The 12,446-nt window shown below is 45.7% G+C and overlaps 1 protein-coding gene across 2 annotated transcripts in view; it reads right to left on the minus strand.

Moving 5' to 3' along the window:
* The window catches only part of SEL1L (SEL1L adaptor subunit of SYVN1 ubiquitin ligase), a 324,711-nt gene that overhangs the window by 58,995 nt on the left and 253,270 nt on the right, over positions 1 to 12,446 (minus strand). The window contains exons 16-17 of one of the 2 annotated variants that reach the window (XM_078660004.1): positions 10,834 to 10,982; positions 7,783 to 7,948 (exon numbers count right to left, since the gene is read on the minus strand). In XM_078660004.1, the coding sequence (XP_078516130.1) occupies positions 7,783 to 7,948; positions 10,834 to 10,982 (315 nt within the window). Of the gene's footprint in view, positions 1 to 7,767; positions 7,949 to 10,833; positions 10,983 to 12,446 lie in introns of both variants that reach the window. The other variant, XM_078660003.1, reaches the window with a different exon arrangement.

Consider the following 12,446-nt stretch of genomic DNA (forward strand, 5'->3'; position numbering starts at 1 on the left):
GTAGGCTTTGGTGCTGATCCATAGGGTGGGGTGTCAGAAGTGTGATCTCGGTGCCGACCGCGGCCCAAGGGCGCGGGTTGGACCAGAGCCTTCTTTTTAATTGAAATGGTCTCTTGGGATGAGGGGGGAGGTGTACTCATGGTACATTGACTATGTGGCATGTCCTCCTCTTTGTCAGATTTGAATTCTGAAATGGCAACCAGCTCCTGCTCCTCCTCGGTTCCCATGGCCTCGCCGGCCTCTTCGTCTGACTCGAAGATGTCTGGAATGGAGCTTTGATGCTGGCTCTGCATGTCGCAACGTTTAGCTTGACGTTCGTGAAGTGTTTTCTTGGAGCGGAAAGCCTGGCACATGTCGTAGTCTTGTTCTCTGTGTTCGGGGGACAAACACAGATTACACGCTTCATGTGAGTCGGTGCGAGGGTATTTCGCATGGCACAGAGGGCAGATTTTGAAGGGAGTTCGTTCCATCGACTGCAGGTCGACTCGACACAGGTAGGCCTGACGGCCTTCCACGAGCCTACTGTTCGAAAGATTATTCAAGTAATTACGATACGCACTAGAAAGGGAAAAGCGATTGAAAAGAATACCATCAAGGGTGAGTATCTTGCGTACCGAGAGAAACCGAAGGAACAGTGTCGAACTAGAGAGCAACGACGACAACCCGATGGCGGAAAAAAACATGACCATGCGCACTAGCATTGAAAAAAGGAGTCACCTACCTCGTGACTGGAAAGACTTCTTCAAAGAAAAACAAAGTGCAAACATCCGGTCTCAACACTAGATGGCGATGTATGCATAGCTTATGATCTACACCTCATATGCCTCGAACATTGAGTTTCCGAAAAACTGAAACACTAATTGGTGAATCTAGGTCCAGCCTCTTCCCAAGACTTGGGAAAGACAAGTGGGTCTAGACTAGGGTAACCAACACAACTCATGGTGGGTGTCCAAAAGAAAAGGGTTGCTAAGCCCCACCACCCCCATCCAAGGGAAAGATGGCAAACAGAGTCTTCCAAAGGCCCGAGACAATACACAAACCAGGGGTTGGTACCAGGGTAAAAACTGGAATCCCACGAAGGCTTGGTGCTTTAATTGCAAAGCCAATGGACACCAAACTGGAGACATTATCTGTCCCAAAAGCAGTGGTAAGTCTTCAAATGGGATCCTTGGTGTACCCTGACCAGGTCAGAGTGCAAACTGAAGTACATTTAGTCTCAGAGGGTGGGGTGGATGTAGCCGTCTTCGATTTCTAGTCCTGTACCCTAAAGAAATACAAACAGCCACATATTAATGGATTTAGAGTTGAAGCACTGGGAGATACAGGTGCAAGTGTCACAATGGTGTCTGAAAAACTGATATCCCCAGAACAGTAATTGACTGGTGAGACCTTCACAGTCCACAATGATGACAACCAGACTAAAGTCCATCCCATGGCAATGGTGTCCTTTGAATTGGGAGGGGTTACTGGCTAAAAGAATGTGGTGGTATCCTCTCCAATTCCTGTAGCTTGTCTGGATCAGGAGTCCTCAGCCTGGGCTGAGGTCAAAAGAAAAGCCCATGCAGTCATGCTGGGTATGCCTGAATGAATGTGTGTAAAAAACGAGAGCACAGTGTGAGAAAGATTGGGAGCTTGGAATTATCGTCCAATCCTCCAAGAGAAGAGGCAAAACCAACTTCAAATCAGACACAAGCTCATGTCCCCTCTCCTCAGGGAGAAGACCTGTTAGCCCCAGAGGGAACTGAACCCCAGGAACTCTGGCCTTACCTGGCAGAGCTCCTAGGTTGAGGGGTACCCTCTAGGGAAGAGCTATGCCAGGGACACCGGATCGGTCCCATTCTTGAGAGCCTGAGACAGCAAGCTGCTAACCAGTAAAAGGAAGACGTCAGTGGCCTCCCCTACATTGAGGCCAGAGACCCCAAACATGGTGCAACTAGGAGAGTGTTAGTGATTCAGCAGTATAGAGAGTTCTTACTCTCTTTAGCTCATGAAACCCCCTTAGCTGGGCATCTTGGCCAGACCTAAAATGGGAGTAGGTTAGTCACCCACTTCTACTGGCCAGGTATGTTCCAGAAGGTGAAGGAGTTCTGTAACTCCGGTGTTACCCGACTAGCGAGTGGCAAAGCAGGTAACCACCCAAAGGCCCCATTAAATCCACTTCCTGTGGTGTGGGTTCCCTTTGAAAGGGTAGGGGTTTGCATTGTTGGCCACTGGAACCTCCAACAGCATCAGAGAAACAGATTCATACTGGTGGTAGTCGATCATGCCTTCATGAACCCTGAAGCTATTCCCCTTAGCACTGTTACTGCTCCTGCAGTTTCCAGAGCACTCTTAAGTTTTTTTTACAAGAGTGGGTTTCCCTAAGAAGGTGGTAGGTAGTAACTTCATATCAGGCTACCTAAACGCCACGTGACTTACAAATTCAATACCTCATATCATCCACAAACCAATGGTTTAGTTGAAATATAAAAAACAAATCATGAAAGGAATGATCAAGGGGCTCCCAGGAAAACTCAGAAGGCTATGGAACGTCCTTTGACATGCCTGTTTTTTGCTTACAGAGACGTATAGCGTTCAGTCCCTTTGAACTTCTGTTTGGTCATCCTGTAAAGGGACCACTGGGTCTAGTGAAGGAAGGCTGGAAGAAACTTCTCAAAGAGCCGAAACGAGACATTCTTGACTATGTACTCGCCTTACATTCGAGGATGGCTGAGTACATGGAGAAAGCATCCAAAAACCTGGAGGCCAGCCAAGAGCTCCAGAAGTTCTGGTATGACCAAAAGGTTGCACCGGTGGAGTTCCATTCAGGGTAAAAGGTGCAGGTACCAGAGCCTGTGGGTCCTAGAGCACTCCACGTCAAATGGAGTGGCGCTTACCCTATCAATTAAAGTAAAAGGGAGGTCACCTACTTGGTTAACATAGGCATTAGCAGGAACCGTCACAGGATCATCCATGTAAAGCGCCTAAAACCTTTCCATGACAGGGCTGAGGTGGCCATGCTGATAGTCACCAATGAAAATCAGGAAGAGAGTGAACCTCTCCCTGACATCCTCTCTCACAGTCCTAAAGAAGGGTCAGTTGATGGAGTGGTCTTTTCAGACACCCTCTCTGTCCAAAAGCAAGCTGGCTGCAGGTAAGTCCTGTAGGAGTATGCCAAGCTCTTTTCCCTCACCCCTGGTCAGACTTACTGGTGTACCCATGATGTGGACACTGGTGACAGTATGCATGTCAAAAGCAAAATATACAGACAGTCTGACCAAGTGAAGGAAAGCATCAGCGCTGCAGTCGGCAAGATGCTGGACTTAGGGATGATTGAGCCCTCTGAAAAGTCCCTGGGCCACCCAATGGTCTGAGTCCCCAAACCTCATTCCAAGGGTGGTAAACCAGAGCTGAGGTTTTGAGTGGACTATAGAGGTTTCAATGCTGTCACTAAGACAGATGCACACCCTATCACAAGGGCAGACAAACTTATTGACTGTTTAGGGGCAGTCAAGTTTCTCAGTACGTTCAATTTAACATCAGGGTACTGGCAGATTGGTGTGACCCCTGGAGCAAAAGAAAAACCTGCATTCTGAGCCCCAGATGGACATTACCAATTTACAGTCATGCCATTTGGACTAAAGAATGCCCCTGCCACCTTCCAAGGTTGGTGAAGAAAGTCCTTGACGGGCTGGAATCCTACAGTACAGCTTATCTAGATGATATTGCTGTCTATTGCTTCACCTGGCATGATTATTGATCCAACTTGGAAAGGTCCCTGAGGCTCTGAGAAGCACAGATAGGGCAGGACTCTGTGTTTAATACTTGGGCCACCTTGTAGGTGGAGGCCAAGTTCAACCCTTACAACCCAAGATAATTGTGGACATGGTAGCTTAAGTCGGGGCATTCCTTGGCTTGACTGGCTACTACAGTTTTGTGAAGATGTATGGTACCATTGTGACCCCCCTCACAGAGTTTGACATTCAAGAAAATGCCAAGGAAGGTAAACTGGACAATGAGCTGTTCAAAGGCTTTTGACACTCTGAAGGAATCAAAGTCCCAGCCTGCAGTCACGTTTTTTCCAGGAGTGTTTCCCATTGAAACAGACAGGGCACCCAACGCCATAAAGCACCTCTGCACCCGGATGCACCAGAGCCTACCAAGGTGACCTGTTGGTGCTGCTTTGGAGCTTGCCCCGTACCCACCGTAACTCCAGAATATTGATTATGTCAGTTGCTACTAAGTACCTGTATGCAGTGCATGTGTTTTACCCCTATAGGATACAATTACTGCATTAGAGACAATATAAGTGTATTTACCAGTTTTCTTCAAAACTGATATTTTAAAAAGGAAGCTGGATCTCTTAATAGTGTACCGAAATGAGGGGCATTGTTGAGAGAGTCCAGGTATCCCATACCAGTGTACAGGCGTGCTCTATTTGTGGTAGTGTGGTTGAGCAGCCTTAGGCTTAGTAGAGGGAAGTGTTAGGCATTTGTTTCACACACAAAGTCAATAGATAAGACACACTCAATTAGGAAATCCATCACCAATTTAGAAAATTAACAGATTTAGTTAGACACCAAGATCTACGGGATAGGGAGGGTACCCTTCGAGCTATTTACACACACTTAAAAAATACAGCTGTCAAATGAGCCTTGAACGCGGTAATATTATCCTATGGGAGAAACATACACTGCATAGGGGTACTTGCAATCGAGTCACAGGGCAGATCTTCTGGACTTAAGGCAAGTAGGGGCCAAGGTACGTAGAACCACCAGGCATTTTGGTTACCCACTCTGATGTGTCTGGTTGCAGGGGGGGTTCTGGGGGGGTTCTGGTGTCTCCAAACTTGGTGGGGAGATCTGACCTCCCGAAGCACGGCGACCGCCTCATGTGCTGCTGCTGCATCGGTGGACCAGGTGGTCAGCAGATTGGTGAACGGGACTTTGCTGTCAGTGCCTGCAGGCAAGTTGCTCCTCCAGTTCAATGAAAAGGCCGACAGGTTGGTAAAGTTCTGGTAGCCCTCAGAGGCTTTTGGAGGATGCACAGCAACTGGACGAGTCAAGCCTTCTGTAATTGTTGAGACCGGAACATGCAGGCAGGGTTTGGCGCCAAGTCCACAGTTAGTCCAAGGTTCTTGCGTTCTTCAGCTCTTTTTTGTCCTTCTTTGGATCAGGTGAATTTGAGTTCCTGGATTCAGGTGGCCACCTAAATACTGAATTTAGGGGCATTAAAGGGAGTGAAGGGTAGTAGACAATTGGCTTCTGTCACTATACTCACTATATGACCATTTCCTGTGGGAAGTGGGCATAACCCTGTCCCAGAGTTCCTAATTCCACCAAAAACAAGATGGTGGAATCCTTCTTTTGTGGAGCACATCATGTAGCCGATCTAAGGGGTATGACTAGCCAGGTGGTGGAACACGCCTACTGCATAGCTAATTTCCCGCCTGTCCTGTTGCGAGATGGGCCTCAGAGCAGAGGGTGGCATCTCTCGGGTCTGGGGAAGCCGGAGTCGCATATCAAATTCGGCAGGGGCTTTGAAACCCCTGGTGTTGATAAGCTGAATCACTAGCCATCCTGCTGGGGGAGGTGTGAACACTTTTCTCTGGAGCAGGCATGGTTTCTGGCCTCAGAGAGCATGGGCTCTCACCTGCAGGGGTTAGAAATAGGTTAGGAGCAGCAGGATGGATGAGGCCCGTCAGCCACAACACTACATACTGATAGGTTTTTCAGGGGCCACTTCCAAGGTACCCTCTGGGTGCATGCCATAATAAATCTTGTACTGCAATAGTACAGACTTATTAAGATAAGATGTTTGATACCAAACATCATAGGTTTCAGTAAAGCCATCATGTAGCTGGAGAACTCGTAATGACCAGTGCCCAGTACATATGCTTAAGATGGCTTCCCTGTTCACTTGTACCATTTCGTAATTGAACTAGCCAGCACAGGGCTTGCTCATGCAGCCATGCCCTCACATGTAATATAATGCACCCTGCCTTGGAGCTACAAGGCCTGCAGCAGGGGTGACTTACATATATTACATGCAGAGACTTTGGTATGGCACACAGTGAGTGTGCCATGTCGTGATTTCACTCATGGTTAGCACGATGACACACAGTCTGCAATGGCAGGCTGCAAGCAATCTGAAATCAGGTCCCTTAGGGTAGCACAATACATGCTGTAGTCCTTAGGGGCCCTCTGTGGTACCCATGCCTTATGTACCAGGTGTACCACATACTAGGGACTTACAAGGGTGCCAAAGTCTGCCAATTGGGCAATTTTACCTTGTATTATGGAAATAGCACTGGCTCTGGTTAGAAAGACCAAGTGCTCATCAGTTAAAAAGTGGGGGTGACCATGACAAAAAGGGGCACTTCCTTACTTTCTTACAACCATTTCTTATATTCCATTTTTGGGAGCATAGCAAATAATAATTCACACTGCTCTGTGACTACCCACGTTGATCAGAGAAATTTCTACCGAGGAAGAAATAATGGTGGGAAGAATAGTATACCACATGGTCACCGCCAAATGCTTTATTTTATTGAATGTCATGGTTCAGTCTGTGGCCTTCTAAGGCCATACAGGCAAGACCAAATGCTCCTTTAAATCATATAGGCTCACCTCGAATCACTGGTATATATTGCAGTAATAAAAAGAAAAGTAAAAATAAACCAAATATTTATTTTAAAAAAACATACTAAATACCTCCTTCTCCTGACCTAACAAAGCCAGCAGGAGAGCATAAAGCCTTTCATTATTTCTTAGACATTGACAGGTATCCCTCTGCTGAAACATTTGTTTTTAGAATACTTACTCACAAAGTTATTGCCATCACACAGATCCTAAAAAGTATACAACAAATAGTCCTGAGAAAGTATACACCGAAATATATAGATAAAAAAAGTATAGAATGAAAATTGATAAAAACATTTGTACAAATTCAAAATGACTGGGCCCCCAGAACAATTTTAAAGTGCATATGTGCAAAGCAGCAAAATGTATGGCACAGGATACACAATTTTGACTCTACTCTATCTGGGACTGGCAAATGCTTTGTACAGATGCATGTGTTGCTACTAAACAGATACGGAATGTTCTCCTTTCTGCAAGAGAAACGTTGTATTAACGTAAGGGTACACTAACTATAACCCGGGCCACTGGAATTATGCAGCAGTTGAGGGCCAAATAATGCAGCAGTGCTGAGTAAATTATGTAGCAAGAAAAGCCAAATGATGCACATTTTGCGATAGTATTATGGCATTATTTTGTCATTTTTTAACATAACACTGTCTGGCCATTGGCTGCAACTCATTAGAACCAGTTTAACACCCAAATGTAGCAATAAGCAACAGGAAGGTGACCAGTCAACCTTTGCCAAGGGCCTTCTACTGTGCATTAACACGTGTTGCTGCAGCTTTAGTAACTTTTGAAACGTCTGAGCTAGTAAAATCTATTTTTGTTAACATCTGCAGAATATGATTCAGATGATGGAGTATGTGACAAATTTAGCAAATCTATAATTATGCGATAACAGAAATGGCTCTTATTATAACACTTAATTATGGACAAAATGTCAAAAAGTAATACATTTATTTTCTCCAAATAAGTCAAATAGTATGAGAACCAGAGTCCCCCTTTTAAAGGCTTCCCAGTCACTTTCAGTCATAAGTGCATCTGTCAAAAGTAATTGGAGAAAATAAATGTAAAATTCACACAATAAGATTCAGTAGGCGGTTCTTCACTTATCACAACACTCCCCACAGTTACTTTGTGGTCTTACTTTTTAGTGTCTTACTTTGATCAAGGATGAATGCTGCATTGCTCTGTGCCACTTCATAGCCTTGCTCTGCCAGCAAGAGATACTGAACTACTGCAGAGTTGGGATTACCATCTTTGCAGTTGTTATATGCTGTCATGAGCCTCTCAGACCAGCGGCCTCTCTCACAAACATTCTTGAACAGCTGCCAAAACAAAATCAATGTCAATACTTTTTTAATTTCTCAACCACTTCACATTTCCACTGCACATCAAAATATTTGGTTGTTTTAACATTTTGAAAGAAACTATCACTAAAATGACCGAACAATTTATTTTAAGTAGTTAAGCAAACTGAAATTATAGTGTTAATCCCAGTCCTTTCCTGACAAGGTGGGCGAGGTCTTATCAAATGCAAAAAGGCTCTGGTATTACTTTTCAGTATTCAGGTAACATGCGATTCTCATCCAAACCAAAGGTGTTAGACTTGGCTTTTTCAGCAAGTTTACCCCCAGACTTTGCTTATTGGCCTCCTGTGTTTGACCCCGTTTTTGTTGGTATTGGAACTCTGTGCACTTTACCACAGCTATTCAGTGTTAAAGTGCATATGCTCTCCATGTAAATTGTGTTTATGGATTAGTATTTCCATGATTGGCTGATTTGATTTACCTTTAAGTCCCTAGTAGAGCGCACTGTGTGTGCCCAGGGCCTGTAAATCAAAAGCTGTTGCTGCACTGCAGCACTGGTTGTGCCACCCACACAAGCAGCCCTTCAAAGAGTCCTCAGACCTGCCACTGCAGAGTCTGTGCGCAGTTGTGACTGCCATGTCGACCTGGCAAGTGCACCCACTGGCCAGGCCCCAAATGATCCCTTTTCTTACATGTAAGGTACCTCTCAGGTAGGCCCAAGGTATCCCCACGGGTAGGGTGTAGTGTACGTGAAAGGTAGGATATGTACCGGTGTGTGTGTGTGTGTGTGTGTGTGTGTGAAATGTCCTGATAGCGAAATACAGTGCATTTAGTTTACACTATGAAAAGGCTTTCTGTCCCATAGGCTAAAATGGGAGATACTTTGTAACATCTTACAAGTATAACTTCCCATTGGGACAAGATAGAGAAATGAAGGTTGAGCTCTCTGAACTCAGAATTTAATAAAAACTCTTTTATTCAAGATAGTTTTTAAATTGGTGGTTTGAAAATGCCACTTTTAGAAAGTGGGCATTTTCATGTTTTAACGTCCTGCGTGCCTCTGCTGGGTTGTTTATTGAAGGTCTGGGTTTGCAGTGACAGGGGATATGCATTCACTGTAACAACCAGTGGACGGGGCCGTGGTCCTGCCATTCCTGGATAAGTGTGGGCTTGAGTGAATAGAACTGAGCTGCATTGAGTAGTGGGAAGATAGTTCCTTGCACCTGAATAGGCCTGGTCTGCCTTATACAATGCTGTTTCCACCTCCTGCCAGCAAGCTGGACCAGAGAGGACAGAACTGGTTTGGAATAAGCACAGTAACTCTCTGCCACAAGAGAAAAATGGAAATATGGCATAAATATTAGGGCTCAGACCCCTTTTCTTTAGAACTCTTTTATACTCAGAAACCTGCCCAGAAGAAGATCTGGAGAAGCTGTGAGGAAGAGTGTGCTTAGCTGTGTTGGCCTGCAGTGGCAGCTTCTGTCTTGGGCAGAGGAAGTACTAGACTTTGCTTCCTGCAACGTCTTTGGGCGAGTTTCTCCAAGGGCTTGAAGTAGAGTTTGCCCCCTGTTAAAGAAGTCTAAGGAACAGCAAAGACTTCAAGTCCATCTGCTACAAGCACTGGGAACTGTGTGTTTTGCGCTGCAACAGAAGATAAAGCAACCAGACGCCCTCAACAACACTGCTACCGGCTCCGTGTACTGAAGGCACCGCCGCACTTCGCACTGCAGCCCTGGTCTCACCGACGACGACGCTTGATGCCGCCGCTTGAACCGCAACCTGTGGGCACCACACTTTGCACCGCCTTGCTTCACGCCACCGTTCTCGTATCCTCGACGACACAGTTCCAGGCCTACCTAGACGCTGCTGCTTGCACCGTGGTTCGAGGGCACCGCTCGTAAGGTACACGATGCACCGCCCTCGTCTCGCACCACAGCCTTGTTCTACAGACGCTACTGATTCCAGTTCGTCAGCTGACTATCGCGCCTCTGCACCGAGGACCCCACTGCTTGCACCGTGACCTGCCAGTGCCACATCACTTTGCACTGCAGCCCTGGCCTCACAGACGCCGCTGGATGACCGTCACTGAGCTGCTGCCTGCACCATGACCCAAGAGCACTGCACACCGCACCGCAGCCCCAACGCCTGCGAAGCTGGCGCTCCCGACTTCAACTGCAAGGATTTGGATCTACAACACGTGTGATTTAAAGTGCCTGATGACCCCGGCACAGATGCTTGCAGACGCCAGCTCTTCGGAACTCACCACAAGGTCCCCGACGCCCTGAAGTTCTAAAGGTACTGTTTTGCGGGTCTTCCCGACACCTTATATGGCCCGCGATGCCCGGTCAGCCAGAACTGTTTGTATTTGTTGTTCACGATGCCACAGTTGCCCTGGACGGAGCAATAGACTTTAAGGAACTGTATTTTAGCCTCTTTTTGATTACTGATATCTCTGAGAACTGTATGGTGATATTTTAAAATCATTATTGGTCTTGATTTTCACAGATACAATAGTAGATATTTTTCTAAAACTGGGGTGGTGCCCTTTTGTAGTGTTTTCCTGTATTACTTTTGGTTATGTGTAAATGCTTTAAACAGTGCCTCTGAGATAATCCAGATTGCTCATGCCAAACTACCAAGGGGGTGAGCAGGGGTTATTTTAGTAGTGTAACTCCCTTATCCTGACTAGGAAGAAAGGTCCCTACTTGGATAGGGTAACAACCTGCCTACTAGAGACATACCAGGCATTATTTTACAAGATTTAGCCCAAACCAATCTGCAGAACAGCAAAAAGGAACTGGCAGTCATTGCAACGTTTCAGTATTGAGGTAACGTGTGCTTCTCAGCCTAACCAAGGTGTCACAGTTGTGCAGATGTTCACTTTCAGGAAGAGACTTGCTTACCTCCACCGCTGTGTGGCAGGATCTCATGACGCCTGTACCTGTAGCATGCATCTGTGCTAGGTTGTAGAATGCAAGAATATGGCCACCTTGAGATGCTAGGTTGAAGTACTTCAGAGCTTGCTTGTAGTCCCTCTTCACTCCAACACCATCTAAAACGAAGAAGAGCAAAAATTGTGTATTTTCATTTGTATTACTTTTCTGGGGATAATAGGCAGTCCTATAAATAGTATGTTATTTGTTTTTACATTAATGTATACTCCAAAGCCTCTCATCTTCGGGCCAAAATGAATAGGTCATGACTACAGAAAAAAAGTAGAAATGAAAAGGATCTACATAATTAACACACTACACTGTAAGAGGCTGGCTCCTTATTTGGTATATCAAAATGAGATATATCGTGCAAGGAGTCCAGGGGGGTTCCCTTGTGAGTGGACAAGGGGGTAGTGTGGTCTAGCAGCCTTAGGCTTATCAGAGAGGAGTTTTAGACATCAATATATGATGCACACTAATCTATAACAAGATCCACACCAAATTATAAAAATAACACGTATATATATATATATATATATATATATATATATATATATATATATATATTACCTACTGGCGGTCGCCAGTAGGTATATATAGTTAGGATTTTTTCTCTATGGGTTTTTTGAAAATTCTATGTCTAATAACTTTGGCGTTTGTGGACGGAATTGGCTGAAATTTTCAGGAAAATGGCACATTTTGTTTCTGAGCAGCCCTTGAAAATTTGGGGGGGGTTCGTCAAGGGGGGGCCGAGAAAAAAGGGGGGTCCCAAAACGTGTTTTTAACATTGAGTTTTCCATAGGGCGGTTGGCCTCACTTTTAGCCCGAACGGCTGAATGGATTTGCACGAAACTTGGCAAAATTGTAGGGACTGGTAGCCCGATGTGCCTTTTGTAGGTCTCAATATATGTGCTCCAGTGGATTTTGAGAAATTAACGTTTAAAAAAAGATATATATCTGTAACAGCGGACCGGGCAGCGTCCCAGGACGCGTACTTTTCGCGCAACGGAGCTTTGTGAAGCGAAGCTGATTGGTTCTCCGGCGTCTGTCAACATTCCAAACAGTCCGTAGCGGCCGCCATCTTGTCTCTCGGTAGGATCGAGAGACAAGAGGAGGCGAAAGCGAAGGGGCAAATGACCATAAGGGGGAATAGTAGATCCTCGCTGACCCCCTAGGTTTGATGTGGAGGTTTTAAAAGGGCCCCGCGGGGCAAAAAAAAATAATAATAATAATAATCGAACGGCTGAATGGATTTGCACGAAACTTGGTAAAATATTAGGGACTGGTAGCCCGATGTGCCTTTGCTAGGTCTCAATATATGTGCTCCAGTGGATTTTGAGAAATTAACGTTCAAAAAAAGATATATATCTGTAACAGCGCTCCGCTTCGCGTACTTTTCGCGTTACGGAGCTTTGCGAAGCTGATTGGTTCTCCGGCGTCTGTCAACATTCCAAACAGTCCGTAGCGGCCGCCATCTTGTCTCTCGGTAGGATTGAGAGACAAGAGGAGGCCAAAGCGAAGGGGGAAATGACCATAAGGGGGCATAGTAGATCCTTCCTGACCTCTTAGGTTTGATGTACCAT

Source organism: Lissotriton helveticus, chromosome 9 (genome assembly GCF_964261635.1).
Source record: "Lissotriton helveticus chromosome 9, aLisHel1.1, whole genome shotgun sequence".
NCBI classification, from domain to species: domain Eukaryota; kingdom Metazoa; phylum Chordata; class Amphibia; order Caudata; family Salamandridae; genus Lissotriton; species Lissotriton helveticus.